Here is a 20,726-nt window from a genome sequence, read left to right on the forward strand (position 1 = left end):
CAGTGTTGTTTGGGTGTTGTGCGATCCAGTTTTGTGTTGTATGGTCCAGTGTTGTGTGATCCAGTGTTGTGTGATCCAGTGTTGTGTGATCCAGTGTTGTGTGATCCAGTGTTGTGTGATCCAGTGTTGGTTGGGTGTTGTGTGATCCAGTGTTGGTTGGGTGTTGTGTGATCCAGTGTTGTGTTGTATGGTCCAGTATTGTGTTGTGTGGTCCAGTATTGTGTTGTGTGGTCCAGTATTGTGTTGTGTGGTCCAGTGTTGTTTGGGTGTTTGTATGGTCCAGTGTTGTGGTGTTGGGTGTTGTATTATCCAGAGTTTGGATGGTTATTGTAGCAATTGGTGCTAGATGAGCATGCATATTTTTACTTTGAATGGTCATGGATACTTGTTCCTCTGCTGACACCTTCCGCATCAACCAGTAGTGATTGGATGGGGGAAAAAAAACATCCTTGCCAATCCCTGGCCAAGACTTCTCAGGCAGGAGGTGTAGACTTCGGGGGAGGACCTTTAGACATATAAATATTACCTGATCTGACCACATATGGCCAGATCAGTTGAACATCCTCCTGTTTCTGCATGAACCTTTTTCTTAGAACCAGCCCTGCCTCTGGGTAGTCTTATTGCCAAGATGTTGCTGCTGCTTCTGCTCAGAAGGATCAGCAACTTCTTCTGATGTCTCTGCTTTCACACAGTCAAATTTAGCCTGGTTCCTGCGCCTCGCCCCCTCTCAAACCAGATAAATAATAGACACATCCAAAACCTATAAACAGGTAGCGAAGACTTGTTAGTTCTTATAATGTTAGAAATGTTCATCCTTTCAGGTTGTGGTGAGGTGGGCCAATTTAAACCATGATCTAACCAGAGTTTTGTTTCTTCCTAAAGGTTTCTTTTCTTCAGTTCAGAATGCCACACAATGCCAGCCGTGTGCACCGGGGTCATTTTGCAAGCAAGTTAATTTTTCTTTCCTATAAGACTACAATATTTTAAACAGAGCTCTTTCCCATCCCATGTGTGCTAAACAAACAAAAAAAAAGACCAACAATTTTGAAGGGGAAAAAAAAGTTTTTCTTAGTTTCTATAAAATGTTGTCACTGATGGGCACTGATGAAGCTTCACTAATGGGAAGCACTGATAGGCAGCACCAACTGGTAGCACTGCTGTTTACTGATTGGCATTGATAGGTGGCACTGATCATCAGGCCACTGATGGTCAGTGCCCTGATTCAGTGTAGATGTCCCCTTTCACACTTGCCAGTTACCGGCTTTCCTCTCCTCACGCTGTGACAGCATGAGGAAAGGAAAAGCGGATAACTGGAAAGTGTGGTTTACATTGTGATCAGCTGTGATTGGACTCGGCTGTCCATGTAGTAAAGGGCCACTATGATTGGCTATTTACCTCTCTCTGTGATCAGCTGTGTCTGGAGGACACCGCGATTACTAAACATACCTGGTGTGCACTCCAGCGGGTGCGTGGTGCTGGGAAGACGTCAATAGATTCCCTCCCAGAACTGAACAACCGCGCTTTAGTAGTCATTCGGCAAGTGGTTAATCTAAATTCTGTGTAACCCACTCCATATTATCCAGTTAGTTTCTTGCATATAGGATGGGTGAATCTTCCTCCTGGAGCCTGGACTTTGTAAATTGCCCTCTCTGCCAACTTCACAATATCACTTTGAATTTAAAAGTGTAGTATAGGTTTAAAAAAAAAACAAGCATTTTTACCTAGGTGGATGCAGCTTCGATTCCCTTCCCCCATTATTACCTCTGCATGGAGAACTGAGCAATCAAACACTGCTGATTACTCAGTTCTCCCCTCCGCTCTGAGCAGAGAGCTGGTGACTGTCAGTCACCAGCTCTCTGCTCTGTCCCTCCAGCACTCACTGGAGAGCTGGGTTGTGGAGGGGACGGGATCAGCTTACCCAGTCTTCCAGCAATTCGCTGAGAGATTGTGCCAGCTACCGCTCCAGGTATCTGGGTGGATCCCAGCTGTAAAGTCAGGATTGATCCAGAGCCTGAATCAGCTGAGTGGACTTGAACCCAATGTCAGCTGAAAACATGTCACAGGGATGAGGAACGAACTTTAATTCCTGGCTTCTATAAAGACATATTACAGTGTGACTGTGCAATCTGCAGTAGGTTTACTAACAACTACGTAGCGCATCGGCCTGAATGATTAGATTTAAATTGAACGGGTGCTTTAGATAGATCCTCGCACTACTTAGCTGTTGGTAAATTTAGCAAATTTCTGCAAGCAGTATTTTTAGCTGCATTTTGACAAAAATGCATCTGCCATGGAAATGAATGAAGCTGTATGACAAGCTCACAATACAGACATTTTAAATTCTGTTTATAAAGGAGATGCCATCTCTCAATGGAAAACAATAGGGGTGGGGGGACACTTGAAAATGTAAAAAAAAAACAGGCAAAATGGAGTTGTATGATGATTTTTTGTGATGTAATACACACATCAATGGGTTCATGTGCTAATCCTGTTCCTTTTTTTTCCCCAGTACTACCAGCTGCACCAGCTGTGCTCCATGTCCTGCTGGGGAGGACGCTGTAAAGGGCGGTTCAGCAGACTGCACTCCATGTAGCCCCGGTAAAATACAGATCTAATTTTCCTATGATATTGAAAGCTGATCTCCAGGAAAACTGCTTAATACACAAATTAAATGTGTAATGGAGATCAGAAATATTAGATTTTTTTTCTTTTATGAAATTGCCATTCTCTAATCCAGACGCAGTGTATAATGAAGTCAACCTATGTGCGTAATTTGGTTCGTGAGTTCCTGTGTCCCCACAAGGGGTAGGACATGAGGCTGCCCTCAAGAAGCACATGTTGCATCCTGCTTCAGGATAGAGGCACACACCTCTTCACCAGTTGAGTTTCAGTTGAGGTCTTTGTCTGAATTCAAAAGACTAGGTAACAAAGAGTGGCATAATGTTTAGAGCTTGCCTCTGTAATGGACAGAGGAGCTCATGGCTGCACTTTGCTTTCTGCACTGCTGTGACTTGTAGTTTTGCATTGTCTGTGTGGCTTTCCGGACACTCAGTTTCAACTGTTGCCTCTGTGGTCTTGAAGCTCCAGCCAGCACACACAGCCCTCCGAGGACCTGTGATTAGTTGGGGAAGGATTTCTGCCCTCTGGACCTTCTTTTTCCTGCCACTCTGCCTGCATTTCCTCTGCTGAGGCCACTGTTGGCTGGTGAGTCCCTGAATTGCTGCCCTGTGCCATTGGACTTTGCTGTAACAGTTTGTGACCTGCTGCTCACTGGACCCGGATTGTTACCCTTTGACTCTGGACTGTCTTTGCGATACCAGATTGCCACCTGTCCCTCATGCTTGGACTGTTGCCCAGTCACCCGGGATTGTGATTGTGGCCTGCTACTCACAGTACCCGGATTGTGACCCGTGATTCTGCACAAAGCCCTTACTGTACTAGATTGCTGCCCTGTGCCTCTGAACAGGGTGGCAATAGGGCACATCAAGGGATATTTCTGCATGTCCCTCACGGTATTGTAATTATTGCCCTGTGGTCTTCCCCTTATCTGACTTCATGGTTTTTCAGCCCCAAAATCAAAAAGCTCTTGGTCAGGGGCCCTTAAATCCGTCTTGATCTGTGAGTGTGTTCTATTCCACCCACACCTCTGTCACTAAATGCATATGTTGGAAATGTTTAACCTGCAAAAGGACTTGTAATTCTGTCCATCCTGTCTTGAGGCCTACTTGGCCCGTGTGAACAATAGAGCGAACATGACATGGGTTTTCTCAACTGTAGTACAAGGTTGTTCCTCCCCACCCCAGGCTGAAATTGGACAGTGAAATAAAAGCACTATTTTACCCACTACTCATACTAAGGTAAATACAGATGCTTACAGCCAGGGCTGGCCTGAGGCAGAGTGGGCACTTGCCTCTGCATTGCCCAGCTGTGTCTGCCCTCTGCAGAACCGAGCTGTCAAATTGTCACTGTAACTAGTGTTTTTTATGTTGCAGTGCTTGAAGTAGGGAAAGAGGACCTTGCAGGGGTCATGATGAAAGGAGAGGACCTTGCCGGGGTGATGATGTAAAGTGAGAGGACCTTGCCGGGGTGATGATGCGAAGTGAGAGGACCTTGCCGGGGTGATGATGCGAAGTGAGAGGACCTTGCCGGGGTGATGATGCGAAGAGAGAGGACCTTGCCGGGGTGATGATGCGAAGAGAGAGGACCTTGCCGGGGTGATGATGCGAAGAGAGAGGACCTTGCCGGGGTGATGATGCGAAGAGAGAGGACCTTGCCGGGGTGATGATGCGAAGAGAGAGGACCTTGCCGGGGTGATGATGCGAAGAGAGAGGACCTTGCCGGGGTGATGATGCGAAGAGAGAGGACCTTGCCGGGGTGATGATGCGAAGAGAGAGGACCTTGCCGGGGTGATGATGCGAAGAGAGAGGACCTTGCCGGGGTGATGATGCGAAGAGAGAGGACCTTGCCGGGGTGATGATGCGAAGAGAGAGGACCTTGCCGGGGTGATGATGCGAAGAGAGAGGACCTTGCCGGGGTGATGATGCGAAGAGAGAGGACCTTGCCGGGGTGATGATGCGAAGAGAGAGGACCTTGCCGGGGTGATGATGCGAAGAGAGAGGACCTTGCCGGCGTGATGATGCGAAGAGAGAGGACCTTGCCGGCGTGATGATGCGAAGAGAGAGGACCTTGCCGGCGTGATGATGCGAAGAGAGAGGACCTTGCCGGCGTGATGATGCGAAGAGAGACGACCTTGCCGGCGTGATGATGCGAAGAGAGACGACCTTGCCGGCGTGATGATGCAAAGAGAGACGACCTTGCCGGCGTGATGATGCAAAGAGAGACGACCTTGCCGGCGTGATGATGCAAAGAGAACCTCTGGAATGATGATGATGTAGGAGGAGAGAAGAGAGGACCTGAGCATGGTCTTGGTGAAGGGACAAAGAGAGGACCTCAGCAGGGTGATGATCTTTTATGGTCCAAAGAGCACTCTGGTTACTTGGGAAGTTGCAAAGCTACAAGAATTAGCTGGTGTCACCCCAGTCTATGTAGCATGAAATGGGTGTGATTTGGACACTGGTAATGATTTGTGGTGTGATTTAGCACATAGGTAATTCAAATACTTATGTAGCTGGTATGTAATTTATCTAATATAAAATGAAAATTAATGTATGTAATGAAAATAAATGTAGGACATTATTGGGAATGGCAAATGGTTCCATTTTCTTTTCATAATACATTTTATTTAAGATGGAAAAAGTAAAAAACATAATAACATGTACACTTTGTTGGTTGCCCACCAAATAGGGTGCAATTGAAGAACAAGGAAAAAATTATAATAGGCATAAAAACCTTTAACAAAGTAAGAACCGCACATGTAAGGCGATCTATTTGAGACCCATGGTCTACGGGACTATCGATCACCCAGCTTGTATGAAAAAAAGGGACAATGCATAGCTGGTGTGAGAATACAGAAACTTGTACTACCAACTGTAACAGTAGGAGCTGGGTAGGAATGAATCTCCACATGGACCATGAGTATTTACACTGCTATTGTAGGTAGCAAGGAAATGTCAGAGACTGGCAGTTTCTAGGCACCGCTGGGTGCAATACTAAGTAGTACTTTGTATTTATAGAGGAAATGGATGAGGTGGGGGCTAAGCCATGTGGACATGATGGAGGGCTATTTGTTGAGGATAAGGAAGGTGCTCCCCACAGTGGGTAGGGGGCTGTCTGCTGTTATTTTAAAGAGGGACTCACCGCTGTGGATTATGGAGGAGCTGGCCACTGTTGACTGGGTAGGGTGCACTCTGCTGTGGACAGGGTAAAGGGCTCCCCACTGCAGACAGGGTAGAGGGCTCTACATTGTGGATAATGGAGGGGCTCACTATTGCAGACAGGTAGAGGGTTCTCTGCTGAGCATATAGGAAAGGCTCACCATTGGAAATGGGATAGGAGGCTTTCCTCTTCAGGTAAGAAGGGCTCACCTCTGCAGAGAGGTAGGAAGCTCCCACTGCAGAAACAGTAGAGTCCTACACGCTGTGGATAAGGGAGGAGGCCCCTGCAAACAAGATAGGGTGCTTTCTGTTGTAGATAAGGTAGAAGCTCACCACTGCAAATAGAATAGGGGGCTTTTTTGAAAACTGTGTAGGTACCTATTGAGGGTTTTGAGTTTAGGTATTTGAACCAGACCCATGCAAGGTCCTAAATTTAAATTGAGTGCAGTGAGCTTAGCTTGAGGAAATGTCACAGTGGTAGGGACCTGTGTAAATGTAGCATGAATAACCTGTATATCTCCCCCTTCTGTTAGGAATGTATAAAGGACCTGGAGACCCAAGATGTCTGTATTGCCAAGACGGTAAATACCAGGTGGACTCAGGAGCAGATCACTGTAACTTGTGTCCTATAAATCACTATTGTCCGGTATGTAGATTGCTGATGCATTATTCCACATTGCTTTGATGTTTTCCTGTTCAGTACTTGGCGATTCCAAATCAACATTACATAATTTTTCTATATTGTGCTTTTTAGGGACTTGTACACCCAACTTCCATGTACATGTGTGCTATAAATTGTATTACACTGATATCTAGCAGAATCAACTGGATTATTTTTTTTAAATACCACAAAATGCTGTCAATTGTATATTCAAAAGTACAAAAGGAAGCAAATACATACTGTGGTCATACACAATAAGGGCAGGTCTTACAGTATAGGTGTCAAATAATATTCTAGAACCTACAGAATCTCCAAAAGGACAGCACCTGCCTTCTCTGTTTTTGGTCTTTCCAAGGATACAATAGCTGTCAATTAACCTAAGTGCAATGTTTTCTCTGTGCAGAGCCCTGACATCAGTCCTATAACCTGTCCAGAGGATGCGTTCTGCCCTGAAGGAAGCACAGAGCCCAGTTACTGTATGGAGACGTTCTTGCAGAAATCTGGGGACTCCTGTACACTGGCCCCTCTCACGATCCTGCTTATTTGCGTCTGTGCAGCTGGTAAGTTAGAACACAGTGCTGCCTTACTTACATAAAAGTGGCTTATCTTCCTACCTCAAACCCATGAACCTGATTTTATCAAATAAAAAATGAGACCCTCTGTCTAACTGTTATTCCATACAACAATGCTTATGAAAGTGTAGGAACCACTCAGTTCCTAGGTTTTATTTAAACTTGGGTGCTATTTTGAGGTAGTCACGCCAAGAGTTGAGTTCTCGCCTAGAGAAAGCATCAGATTTTTTAATGCATGTAACTTTCTCAAAGCCCAGCAGCCTCCCTTCCTCATTCACACTTCTGGCTTGCAACCTAGAAGTGTTTAAGTAGTTCCCTTTTGTGATGGGCAAAAAAAAAAAAAAAAAAAAAGTTAATACATACTAAGCTCAGCCCACTAATGTGTCCTGCCACCTTGTGTTAGGGAAGAAGGTCAAGGTGGGAGAACTGAACTTGCATAAGCCATGTATTGTAGCTAGCACAAGCTTGAGATTGGTAGTGGAAGAAGTTGAGAGAGACTAAAACCCATTTGTTTGTGTCTGCATTGGGGAGATATTACTTAATTTCTGTACTATAGAGTAAGAGAGGATATTCCCCAGTTGTTACCCAAACAAGTGCCATCATTCCAAAATGTACCCTCTCCTCCGTGTTCTGTGTGCAACTGTTAATATTGGATATTCCACCACTTTCTGTAACAGTGACAATGTCGCCAGGATCTTTAGAGGAGGTGAAACTGCCCAGAGGGGACACAGACATCAATAAAAGCCTGAGGGGTGTCCTAATCCTTCCCTACTCTACCCAAAAACGAAAACCACGAATAATAGGATTTTTAATTACTGCAACATTCATTTCTTGTAATACGTTAAGGTGCACGTATTTCAGGCAAAAACTGTGAGGACAGCCTAGTATAATTCATAACACCCCCATCACGTTACAGTTTGGTAGAAAGCAATGGTAGGAGTGGACCAATGTACTCCAAAAATGGATTTTATGATAGGTCAATAAATCCAATATTCAAAAGCAGTCCAAGTGAGGGGTGGGTAACATGGCAAACAAACATGAACTGCCCGTGTGAACAAGATGTTAAGAGCTAGGCCCAACAAAGCTCACATAGCCATCTGAAGATGGCCAAAGCTGAACATCCACCTAATAAACTTGATGAATGTATGAAGACCAGGTGGCAGCCTTGCAAATCTGAGAAATGGATACCTGATGCTGAAAGTCCATGAAGCATTAACTGATCCTAGTGGAATGCACTCTGACAGGGAAGGTTGAGCCTGTAGGATAGAATGATGAGCTTCTGAATCCACTTGGAGATAGTGGAAAAACAAATCCTGTTGTCCTCTACAAGGACTCTCCAGAATGATGAAGAGTCTATCTAAAAAAAAAAAGCAGTAGCAGAAAGATAACTTGAACAGTGCCATCACATCCATACAGTAAAGGAATATTTTTGGGATGTTATGGAACAGGAGATAGAGATGGGAGAACTGGTTAAGCTGAGGAAGAAACTACCTTGAGAGGAAAGGCTTCAAGATGACCTTATCTCTTTAACATAAGAAAGGGATCTTTACAGGTTAGGGCCAGCAAATCCATTAGCTACCTCGCAGAGGTAAGGGTAGCAAGGAAGCTAATCTTGTGAGTGGGGGTAGATAGGGTAATATCCCTGACAAGGTCAAAGGGTGGTTTCTGTACAGCCAACAGAATCCGGTCACAATCTGCAGACTCACAGGGGAAAGTATACTAGCTTTGTCTGGTCTCCTGCCGGCAGCATAAACTTACAGTTGTGAAAATAATTATTTGACCCTGAGCAGATTTTGAAAGTTTGCTCAATTACAAAGAAATGAAGGGTCTATAATTTTTATCATAGGAGTATTTTAAATGAGAGACATAATATCAACCAAAAAAAATTATACAAATGATATAAATTGAGTTACAGTTCAGTGAGTAAAATAAGTATTTGATCCACTACCAACCAACAATAATTCTGGCTCCCACAGACTGGCTATGTGTACATATGGTACACAGATTAGTCCTGTCAATTTATGAAGGTGCTCCTAATGACAACTTGTTATGTGTATAAAAGACACCTGTCCACAGAATCTTTCTTCCATTCAAACCTCACCACCATGGGCAAGACCAAAGAGCTGTCAAAGGACGTCTGGGACAACATTGTAGACCTGAACAAGGCTGGAATGGGCTAGAAGACCATCAGCAAGAAGCTTGGAGAGAAGTAGACAACTGTTGGAGCGATTATTTGCAAATGGAATAAATACAATAACTGTCAATCACCCTCGGTGTGGAGCTCTAGCAAAGATTTTGCCTCATGGGTTAAGGATGATCATGACAAAAGTGAGGGATCAGCCCAGAACTACATGGGAGGAGCTTGTGAATCATATCAAGGCAGTTGGGCCCATAGTAACCAAACCATTGGTAACACAATATGATGCCATGGATTGAAATCCTGCAGCACCTGCAAGGTCCCCCTCCTCAAGAAGGCACATTTACAGGCCTGTATGAAGTTTGCCACTGAACATCTAAATGATTCAGAGAAGAATTGGGAGAAAGTGCTGTAGTCAGACGAGACCGAAAATTGAGCTCTTTGGCAATAACTCGACTCGCCATGTTTAGAGGAAGAAAAATGCTGACTTTGATCCTAAGAACACCATCCCTACAGTCAAGCATGGAGATGAAAACATTATGCTTTGGGCTGTTTCTCTGTTAAAGGTACAGGCTGTCTTTGCCACCTTGAGGACCAAGTATTGTAGAATCTTCTTCCCTCAGCCAGAACAGTGCTGATGGGTCATGGATGGGTCTTCCAGCATGAAAATGACCCAAAACATACTCACAAAGGAGTGCCTCAAGAAGCACATTAAGGTCATAAAGCCAGTCTCCAGACCTCCATATTTAATTTTTTTTTTTTAGGATTGAGGGAGCTGAAACTTTGAGTTACCAAGAAACCTTAAGGATTTAAAGATCTGTAAAGAGGGGTGGACCAAAATCCCTCCTGAAATGTGTGCAAAACTGGTAACCAATTAAAAGAAATGACTTACCTCTGTGCTTGCTAATTATAGACCCTTCATTTCTTAAGTGGGCAAATTTACAAAGTCTAAAGGGGAACAAATACTTATTTCCCCCCACTATATGTGCTTGAATTACTGCTAGTGTGTTCCTGTGAAACAGCTTTAGAATACAGTAATTCTATGTCCTGCTATAAAATGAAGAAATTGGAATTCTTCACAGATCCTGACCCTTGTGAGTATATCCTACCTGTGGCCTGCTCTCTTTATTTGGTCATGCAGCAACAAGTTGGTGAATCTTAATATCCTTTATAGTTTATGGGAGGTGAGATTTTTTCCACGGGTTATGAAATTCTCATTATTGCCATGGTTTTAGTAGTTGTTGCTATTCTCTCCTGTACAGTGGTTTTGGTTGCTGTGATTTGTGTGGCAAAGAAGTATAGACAGGCAGCGCAAAGACGACCTATGACCACTGGCAGTCCGAATTCTCCACTACTACAGCCACAACCTTCATCAAGCTCCAACTATGGGATGAGATACGATGCTGAACCTGTGTATGCTGGATGGTGACTAGCTCAGACTTTGCAAGACCTAGTAATGGTGAAAAAGAAAAACAAAAACTGTACAGTTTGTGAATAATCTGTATTTAATGTACCCACTAGATTCCTGAACCTGTATAGTGTACAGATGGGACCCTGTATAGTAGAGAATGTAAATATTGGTGATTTGTACATGGCAGATGCTTGTTCGTTGATTGTTTAATGCCTTTTTGTAATATAGCATATTTTTCTTGCAGAACTGAAGATTTTTTTATTAACAGATGTGGTTATACCTTGTAAAATATTTAAAACATACTACAATCTGGTGAAAACTGTGCAGATTATCTTTGTAACAGGAAAAATGAGCAAAAAAAAGATCAGTTTTGTGTTTTTTGTAACATGTTTGCAGTGAACCTTCTGGATCATAACCTTTGCTTTATTTGTCCTCTTGTAGGCCGTTTGTCAGGACAAGTAAGGGGAAAATCCCAAAAGGTGGGACTACCCCCCCCCTCATCTCCTGTTTTCTTGGGGCAGTATATGAGGGCAGCTGGCATACAGAAAGCAAAAAGCTGATATTCTCTTACCCACTCAAAAACTGGACAAATGGTGTGGCTGGAGTTCTGCTTTTACTTGCCAGTCCTGAATGGTAATATTATGCGGTGGACCATTTGTTACTCTACAACCTACTTCAAGCACTTTTTTTTTTTTATTTTTATTTAATGTCCCAAGCTATATTCATATTGCACTATGTCAGGAGGTGCTTGCCACATGCCACCAAGTAGTAAAAGTGAGCATAATGTCTGCTAGAATGTTTTATGTAAAATGTTGGATTCTTTTCAAAATGCCCTTCTGCATAAAGACTTAAACTGGTGTAGTTATATGTATAGCGTAGCCCCCAGCCAGTTATAAACTTGTTCTTGAAGAGGTTTCATACTGAACTGTGCAGAGCTTCAAGTGCAAGTCAAAAGCTACAGGCATGGCCAAACGCTTGACACCCCTGCATTTCTGTCAAATAATGCACGACTTCCCCCAGAACATTGTTGCAATTACAAATGTTTAGGCATTCTCATATTTATTTATTTTGTTAGTATTGGTGAGAAACAAAAAAGCCAAAAATCTGCCATATTCCACACAACCCCAAAAATGGATGGGACAAACTGATTGGCACCTTCAATTACATTTTTTTTTTTTTTTAAGCACACCCCCTTGGAAAGAATAACTGAAATCAATGGCTTCCTGTAAGCATGAGTGAGTTTCTTACACCTCTCTACTGGAATTTTGGACCACTCTTCTTTTGCCAACTGCTCCAGTTCTCTCAGCTTGGAAGGTTTCATTTTCCCAACTGCTATTTTGAGATCTCCCCACAGGTGCTGTATTGGACTGAGATCTGGACTCACTGCTGACCAGTTCAGTACTCCCCAGTGGTTTGTCTGAAACCATTTATTGGGTGCTTTGGGTCATCGTACTGCTTTAAGCTTTTACTGCTTACACCTCTGACAGAGACCCAGTTTTCTGACACTGGGCCCTATATTGCACCTAAAAATTGTTGGGTAGTCTTTAGATGTCATAATGCCATGCCCATGGTCAAGATATTCAGGGCCTAAAGCAGCAAAGCATCAGTGAACCGCCACCATGTTTGACTGTATTCTTTTCCTTAAAGGTCTCATTGCTTTTCCCGAAAACAGTAGAATGATGGGCTTTACCAAAAAGCTATAATTTTGTTTTGCTTGGCCACAGCATGTTCTCTCAAAAGCATAGGAGGGGGGGTGCACACACACAGGTGTTATAATCCTTTTTTACTTTATCCAAAACAAAATACTTCAATTGCTCTAAATTACTCTTAAAACACTTTTTTTTTTTTTTTAACAAAATATATATAAAATCACACTATTAGATTATGGACAATGCCATGGGTATAAATACTACCACACTTTTTTAACCACTCCAGGCCTGGAATAGTACCCATCTTCCTAGTGCACCTGTGTTGTGCTACTTGCAGAAGTTGTGGTGTGTTGTGGTGTATGGGGAAGCCCATCAAATGAATGGGCTGCCCTAATGCATTGCAACAGAAGTAAATGGACTAAGGCTGGTGCATGACTAGGACAGTTTTGAGGCTAGCCTTGACACAAATAGATGAACACAGGGACTTAAAAGCAATATTTCACCCCCTAGGATCATACAGTACTCCTAACCATTCAATTTTTTTTCCATAGAAGAGGAAAGGAATGGCACCTCATCACTAGTGGACTTTTCAACACAGCTAACTACCCAAACTATTTATTTCTGTAAAAGAAATCCCAAAGGGGAACATTGCCATTGCTGGCTCCTGCTGAGCTCTTTATAGCTCAACCATCCTTTCAACTCTGCCTCTGACCCTGGGCTTTGTGTATTTAGCAGTTTGGTTTTCAATACAAAATTAAAACCATTACAATACAAAAAAGCCTTTGGCAGATAAACCATCTGTATCTTTGCCCCACATCACAGCCTTGTAGAGGAAAGCAGGGCCTCTGATCATTGCTGCATTTTTTTTTTCTTCCATCACCCACTGGTCCCTGCCCACCTCATGTTAGGAGAGATCAGAGCTAAGCTTAGTATTGTGCTGCTTCTCTATTAACAGCATGGCTCCCTGCTTACATATAGCACATGGGATTGGCCTGATGAGGTGCTTCTACCTCCCTATCCTTGAGCTTAGTGTACAGCTTCTCAGCATTGCTTGGGGGTCAGAATGCATTAAATCAAAACTAAACCCTTCTTGGCCTTTACAGATGAAGAGAGCACTATCTTGGCTACTGTTTATCTGCTGTGAATGTGGTGATGCACATGGGACCAGCTATGGCAACAGCCCTTTTGAGTGCAAGCTTGACTGTTCCCACTAAAAGCATGCCTTGCATGTAACTGTTTTTGGTAAATTGTTAAATCAGTGGGTTTATTTCATCCAAAGCAATGAAGATACTTGGCCCAGGTTACTGGGTGAGGATGTTGGAACCAGCAAGCATTAGAACCTCTGTTGTGTTTCAACTGCGACCCAGAGCTCAGCAATATCCTGGTTTCTTGTGATGATATAAGGAGCATGCTCAAATAGTAACATGGATGGAAAACCAAAACAAAAAGCCAAAAAAAACCACTTTTACAGAGTATGGAAGGCTAGACTGTTAAGTCTATGTTGTAGATGGCTCTGTTCTTGCCTAGGAAATAGCTGCTAGGAGCAAATTGGATCATGCTTTGATGGGGTTTTTTTTTTGGCCTTCCTCTGGATCAACTGTGGGTATAGGATTATAACCTTTTCTTTTTAATGGTTGAACTGGATGGACTTTTGTCTTTTTTCAGACAGACTATGTAACAAAACCACAAGCTCAAACCAAAACCCTCCAAAGTTAGGTAATAAGCACAAGAAAAGCAATCTTCAGAGAAGAGAAAATATGCCTAATGGGTTCAGAGTGGCCCTTGAACGACTAACACCAGAATGAGGTTCCACAATGTGAGCCACCTCTTACACATAGGTTCTGAGAAAGGAGCAGGAAATAAATGATCTCTGCAAGAGCACCACCACAGAAGAAACTTATCCTTTAAGTTCACCTTTTGGAGAAAAAAATAAATGCACGTATTTTTGCAATAAAGAAAAAAAAAAAGGTGCGTTTATGTCCCCCAGTGCCTGGAAAGTATTGCCCCTATGATCAGTGGTGCAATGCTAGACTCCTGTACCTACACACAGCCTGTTTGCAAGCTGCAAGCTGCAAGGCTTGTGAATGAACTCTGAGGCTTCTCGTTAGCAACCCTGCAGTTCATTCAGAACTACAAGCCATCAGCCACAAAAGGCTGATGGTACGTGTAGCTTAATACCTTTCCGCCTGGCCTATAGCAGATTGACGGCCGGGTGGGACACTCACCGTTGTGACTGGGTGTCATATGACGTCCTGTCAAAAGCAGCCGGTTCAGCAACGCGATCTGTCACAGGCTGTGTCCATAGGATACAGACAATGACATATCACTACAGCAGCCTGTTGCCAATGTCATGTGACCAATCACAGCAGATCACATGTATATTGTATACAATGGATGGCTTCCTGTCATGCCATTCATTGTATACAATTGTGTTAGCTATGATTGATCAAAGTAGTCACATGGTACAGACGGACAATCGCACCCCATCTGTATCCTGTGATGAGCTTTGCCCAATCACAGCTAATCACAAAAGTCTGAATGAATCAGTTTCATTCAGTAACAATGTTTCAATCAGTTGCAAATCTCAATGAAATACATTGGTATTAGCAATCAATGTGTGGAAAAAATTCCTGAACACTTGCCCAGAGTAGTTCAATGTTACTATGGTAACATTGTATTGCTTTGGTCACAGTGTTGACAAAAAAAAAGTAAAAAATGTAATAATTTTTTTTTTTTTTAACACTGTCACCAGGCTCTGGCCCTTATCACCACACCAGTTCTATAATCACATAGTACTGGACTGGTGACAATATGTGGAGAAAAAAAAAAAAGTAATTTGTTACATTTTTGTATGTAGAAATTAAAAAAAAAAAACACTTAACTCCAGAACACTCACCATGCCTCTTACTAAATACCTTGGACTGCATTTTTCAAAAAAAATGATAATTTAGGGGGTATTGGCCAACAGTATATTGATCGATTGTCAGATATATACACACACCATGGTTTGTGGACTCTATACCTTTCCTACAGACTAAATAATATACACTAATTTGGGGTATTTTCACCAAAGAAATGTAGCAAATACATTTTGACCTAAATTTACGAAGAAAAATTTTATAACAAAAACTGAAGCAAACAGGTTTTTTTTTCCAATTTTCAGGGTTTGTTTATTTAGCAAAAACACCTCAGTGGTGATTAAATATCACCAAAAGAAAGCTATTTGTGAAAAAGAAAATTTTTATATGCGTACAGTGTTGCATGGCCATGCAATTGTCAAAGTGCGACAACGCTGAAAGCTGAAAATTGGCCTGGGCAGGAAGGGGGTAAAAGTGCCCTGTATTAAAGTGGTTAAGTAAGTCCCAGGAAACTGTAAATGAAAGTTGCAGTCATCTGGGCATAGCCCTGCCCAGCCAAGGTTTTTTTTCAAATATTGACAGCAGGGGCCGGGAGTACATCCCAGCTCGCTGTCACGGGGGGAGGCCACACAGTATTGTATAGGCTGAAGCTTTCCATTTTCACACCAAGCAAAATCGTAAACCCTAGGAGAAGGCAGCTTTCTGGCCTTCGATAAATGGGGATCTCAGAGTTTTCAATCCTCCTGTCCATCAGAACCTGGGCTTCAACAGCCAAGACACCAAAATTTGTAACTCTGAAAAAGGATGGTATCTTACTATATCGGAGAACTACACCTTCCTAGGACAATTGGGTGCATTGTGAGTCACCTGAATGCCTTTCCTCTTTATCCTCCAAAGCAAATGAGACAAAAAGCTTCAGAGGGAGAAATGCATAAAGCAGGGCTGAACCAATTCCACAAAGGAATTAGGAGTAGATGCCCTAGTCACTGAGGATACCTGAACCTGCACCCAAACCTGTCCAGTTAGTGGTTGAGCAGTGATAAATGTAAACTATAAGGATGTAGAGATAGGTAGATTTACTAAAACTGGAGCACTCAGAATCTGGTGCAGCTGTGTATGGTAGCTAGTCAGACTGCAACTTCAGCTTGTTCAATTAAGGTTTGGCAATAAAACCAGAACGCCGATTGGTTTCTATGAAGAGTTGCACCAGAGTTTGCACTCTCCAGTCTAGTTCCACAGATGCCAATTTTCCACAGATGTTGAAGACACACAGGGCCAGAAGGTGCAGTTCTGCCCAAGAGTGGATTCAAGTCCACTTTCTTTTGTGTGGCACAACTTATGGTGCCTCCTTGATGGTTGGCATAGACAGCCATGACATAGTTTGACTGGCTTCTTGTACAGTGCCCTCGCAATAGGAGTTCAGTTCTGGAGACAACCAAATTGTTCTGGCACGGAGAATGTTGATGAAGGTGAGCTTTCTTTGATGACCAAGCCCCCTGTCCTGAAAGGGAATCAAGGACTACTTCCCAGCCTGACAGGCATACCTTAGTCTTGAGAACCTTCCATGTCTTTGGAATGAAGAGCTACTTCAGCACTTTACTGGAAATCCACCACGCAATGGAGAATCTGGTCTTGGGTCAGAAGTATGGTATGAGGACAGAATATGTGTTCCACGCTGCTAGAATGTTGATTTGTGATGCAGTAAAACTGGGTGTACAACACAGCCTTTGAGATAACCATTAGACTCAAAACCCTTCCTATTCAGACATGAAATGAGGGCTTCCTTTGCACGTGAAGCACAGGGACAGAAGTTTGTCCTGAGGCAAGAAAATTCTGAGTAGGACCATGACTAATGTCACACCCAGCTACTCCAACTGTGGATTGGTCCAGCAATAACTTCAGATTGAGGATCCAATTGCCATGCCACTGAGTCTATGCTGTTTGTTAGCAGAGAGGGTGTACTGGTTCTTTAACAGAAGATTGTTCAGGTACCCTTACAACATAAAACCCTGAGAACAGAGCACAACTAAACCTGGGATAAGCATCTTGGTGAAAAATCCAGGGGGGGCATAGGCAGGCCAAAAAAGTAGCACAACAAATCTGTAATGCTGACTTCCCACTGCAAAATGCAGAGATAGCGATGAGGCAAGAGGGATAAAATGACCAACCAGGCTGTTTCCAGCTTTTGAAACTGTAGGGACAAGTTAGGAGCCCTCAGATTCAGTAGGAACTGGATACATTATGAAACCATAAAACTGTTGAGATTAGTTAAGCTAAAAGCAGCAGCAAGCAGATTTGCCTGCAGGTGAGGAAGGAGGCAAATGTGGAAGGATGTAGGGAGGAGACAGTGAAACAACCCTCTAGTTAGTAACCCCTGGAAATGACACTCAGGACCTAGCTGTCAGAGTTTTTGGAACAAAAAGGCCAACAGATATGCCTACTCTTAAAAGTGGGGTACCCAATCAGAAAGAGAAGGCCTTAGAACCACTCATGGCTGCTTTGGAAAGCATTACCTTTTTACAAAAGTGTGTTTGTCTTAAACTTTGAATTGGAAAACGGAGAAGGATGAAAGGAACCTTTCCTAACTGCAAGAGAAATCCTACTGGCACAAGCCTTTTTTGGGGGAAGAGTACATACATTATACAATTTCCTTTAGATTTTCCAAAGCCATATAATATGTGCTCAAACCTAAATACTTCAATTTGTATGCAATCAGGCAGGCCCTTTCACTACAAATCTAACAAATTGAATAATTCTATAATGTATGGCCAGCTTTACCCCCTATGATTTCTTTGATGTACTTATCCAAACTGGTTTTGCCTTCAAAGATAAAAGTTCAGGGAGCTAGGTTAACATAGAATCCTTCAGATGTGGATGGGGGAAAAAAAAAAGACTGATCCTGGAGATTTGAAGACATGCATCTACCAACTCATTCACACAATACTATACAGCAGTAGGTAAAAAAAAAAAAGTGTTTATAGAAGCTCCATTAGGATGGAAGTCAGGTTTCACGCCATGAGCTTAGTCCAACAATCATCTAGTAGACTGCCAAAAGGATTAACTGCAGGTTGCATTCTGGGACACAGGAAAAAAAAACCTTTTAAAGAGTTAGCATTAAGCCAGGTACCCATGTTAGTATTTTTTCATTCAACCCAGCAGGCTAAACAAATAAAAACTGAAGTGCTTGCTGTACTAACTATGCAATGTTAGTATAGTAATCTCCCCGTTGTGCTATTGTATTGTGATGGGGGACCACCCTTCCCAGTAAAACACACCGGTCAGTGCTTGCAGTCATTGCCTGCAAGGGCCGAGCTACTGCTTTATTCCCAGCAAGCTCGTTCATCAAAAGGTCAGGTGTGAGATCAGCTTCTGTCCAACAAGGACCTGTACACATGGGCCGAATGTTGGCCAGCCTCTATTATACCGGCTGATTTTGGCCATATTCTGCTCCTGTGTACAGGGCTTATCAGTCAGAATAAGGGGTATTAGGGCCCTACGTGTAAAAAATCATGCCCAGACAGGTACTATGACCTCTGCTGGAGAACTGAAGTCATCAATTGCCGGAGTAAGGCCAGAAGTTCTGCCCAGGAAATCTGACATTTTGAAAAAATTCCTCTGGTTCAGCGGCTTCCTTTCAATTATCCAGATGGTTCAGGGGAATGACCAGAGGAAGGCAGGGAGTCAGGTGTGTAGGGAGGAAAGGGAGATAAAATATCCTCAGAGGAGTACTCATGACCTCTGCGGCAGGAGGAGGAGAAATGACTCTGGGCCAAGCTGTAGGTCGCAGTAACTCAGGTAGTGTGGTAATTGTGCCTACAGGAGAGAGCCAGACGATGTTGCCATTCCAAATTCTTGCCTGGAAAGTGTAAAGGGCAGGATGCGCAGTAACCCCATTGAAAGTGAGGCAATGTAGGAGCAGTAACTACCTGGTTTGTGCAAACACAAGGTGTCACGTGGGAGATGCAGACAGGCACGTGCGCACTGCTAAGACAAGAATGTCACTAAACCTAAAGAAACCCTAGCACATGTGGCTCCTAGACATGACCAACAGAAATGTGATAAGCAGCTTCCACATTCCCCAAGGAGAATTCAAGCAAATGAACAAGGTTTCTGTGTTTAACCACTTCAATACCAGGCACTTTTACCCCCCTTCCTGCCTGGCCAATTTTCAGCTTTCAGTGTTGTTGCACTTTGGATGACAATTATGCAGTCATGAAACACAGCACCCATAAAAAAAATTTGTATCTTTTTTCACACAAATAGAGCTTTCTTTTTGGTTATATTAAATCACTGAGTATTTAATTTTTTGCTAAATAGAAAAAAAAAGTTTACCAAACTTTTGAAAAAAAAAAGCATTTTTTTTTGTTATAAAATTTCTTCATAAATGTAGGTCAAAATGTATTCTGATACATTTCTTTGGTGAAAATACTCTAAATTCCCTACAGACTAAATAATGTTCACTAATTTGGAGAGTCCACAAACCATGGTATAGAGATCTGACAATCGATCAATCCTGATATACTAACAGCCCAACTCATTTCCTGAGGCCTGAAAATGCCAGAATAGTACAAATACCCCCCAAATTAATTAATTTTGGAAAATAGACAGTCCAAGGTATTTAGTAAGAGGCATGGTGAGTTTTTTGGAGGTTGTAATAGTTTGTTACAATTCATTGAAAATGTAGAAGGAAAAAAAAAAATTGTGTGGGATTTTTTTTTTTTTAAAGAACATATTGGCACAGTCCAGTACAGCGTTATTATATAACTGATGTGTTGGTGTTCAGGGACACTGACTGGTGACAGTATGTAAAGAAAATTAAAATAATCCCCCCCTCCCCCCATTTCTATTTTTTATTAAATTTATTTTATTTACAATACACTGACCAAAGCAATACAATGTTACCATAGTAACATTGAACTACTCTGGGCAAGTAATCAGGATTTTTTTTTTTTTTTAAACATTGTGATTGCTGCTACCAATGTATTTCATTGATATTTATTTGTAATCATTGTTACTGAATGAAACCCAATTAATTCAATCTTTTGTGATTAGCTGTGATTGGGCAAAGCTCATCACATGATACAGATGGGCTGTGACTGGCCCTGTCTGTACCATGTGACTGCTTTGACCAATTACAGCTATTAACACAATTTTATGCAACGGATGGCATGACAGGAAGCCATCCATTGTATACAATTGACATGTGATCTGCAATTGGTCACATGACACGGGCCAGTGTAGTGAGATATCATCGGTTGTGTCCCATGGACATAGCCGTTTTCAGATCGCTCCGCAAGCGGCTCCTTTTGACAGGGCGTCCTATGTGCCGCCCAGCCGTCATTCTGCTACAGGCTGGGCAGGAAGGTGTTAAAAGTAGTTTCCTCCTTATACTCACCATTTTAGATCTTGTACGAAAGTGCAACAAGGGATATACCCCATCTTTGCTTCACCCTCCACAAAAGGACAAATCCTCTTCAGAGAGAGCACTGCCACTGGTAGAATTCAGCCCTGGACCTGTAAAGCCAACTCAGCACACTTCACCCAAGGAAACACACCTACAGCAGGATCCAGTGCAAGGCAGCAACAGTACAGGCTGGTCCTGCTTCTTCCATCCCCCAGAGTCTGGGTATAGTTCCCTAAGGCTGCGCTAAGGAATCAAGCAAA

At 42.7% G+C, this 20,726-nt stretch overlaps 1 protein-coding gene across 2 annotated transcripts in view; it reads left to right on the forward strand.

The window, feature by feature from the left end:
- Positions 1–11,611, forward strand: part of LOC149450133 (uncharacterized) — a 35,321-nt gene extending 23,710 nt beyond the window's left edge. Inside the window, exons 5-9 of one of the 2 annotated variants that reach the window (XM_089692262.1) lie at positions 883–946; positions 2,510–2,598; positions 6,308–6,420; positions 6,839–6,995; positions 10,997–11,611. In XM_089692262.1, coding sequence (XP_089548388.1) covers positions 883–946; positions 2,510–2,598; positions 6,308–6,420; positions 6,839–6,995; positions 10,997–11,115 — 542 coding nt within the window. In that variant the 3' untranslated portion in view covers positions 11,116–11,611. Of the gene's footprint in view, positions 1–882; positions 947–2,509; positions 2,599–6,307; positions 6,421–6,838; positions 6,996–10,406; positions 10,953–10,996 lie in introns of those variants that run through there. The other variant, XM_089692261.1, reaches the window with a different exon arrangement.
- The last annotated feature ends 9,115 nt before the right edge of the window (positions 11,612–20,726 follow it).

This window comes from Staurois parvus, unplaced genomic scaffold, assembly GCF_062004578.1.
Source record: "Staurois parvus isolate SC_StPar_1 unplaced genomic scaffold, SC_StPar_1.0 ptg000581l, whole genome shotgun sequence".
Taxonomy (NCBI): domain Eukaryota; kingdom Metazoa; phylum Chordata; class Amphibia; order Anura; family Ranidae; genus Staurois; species Staurois parvus.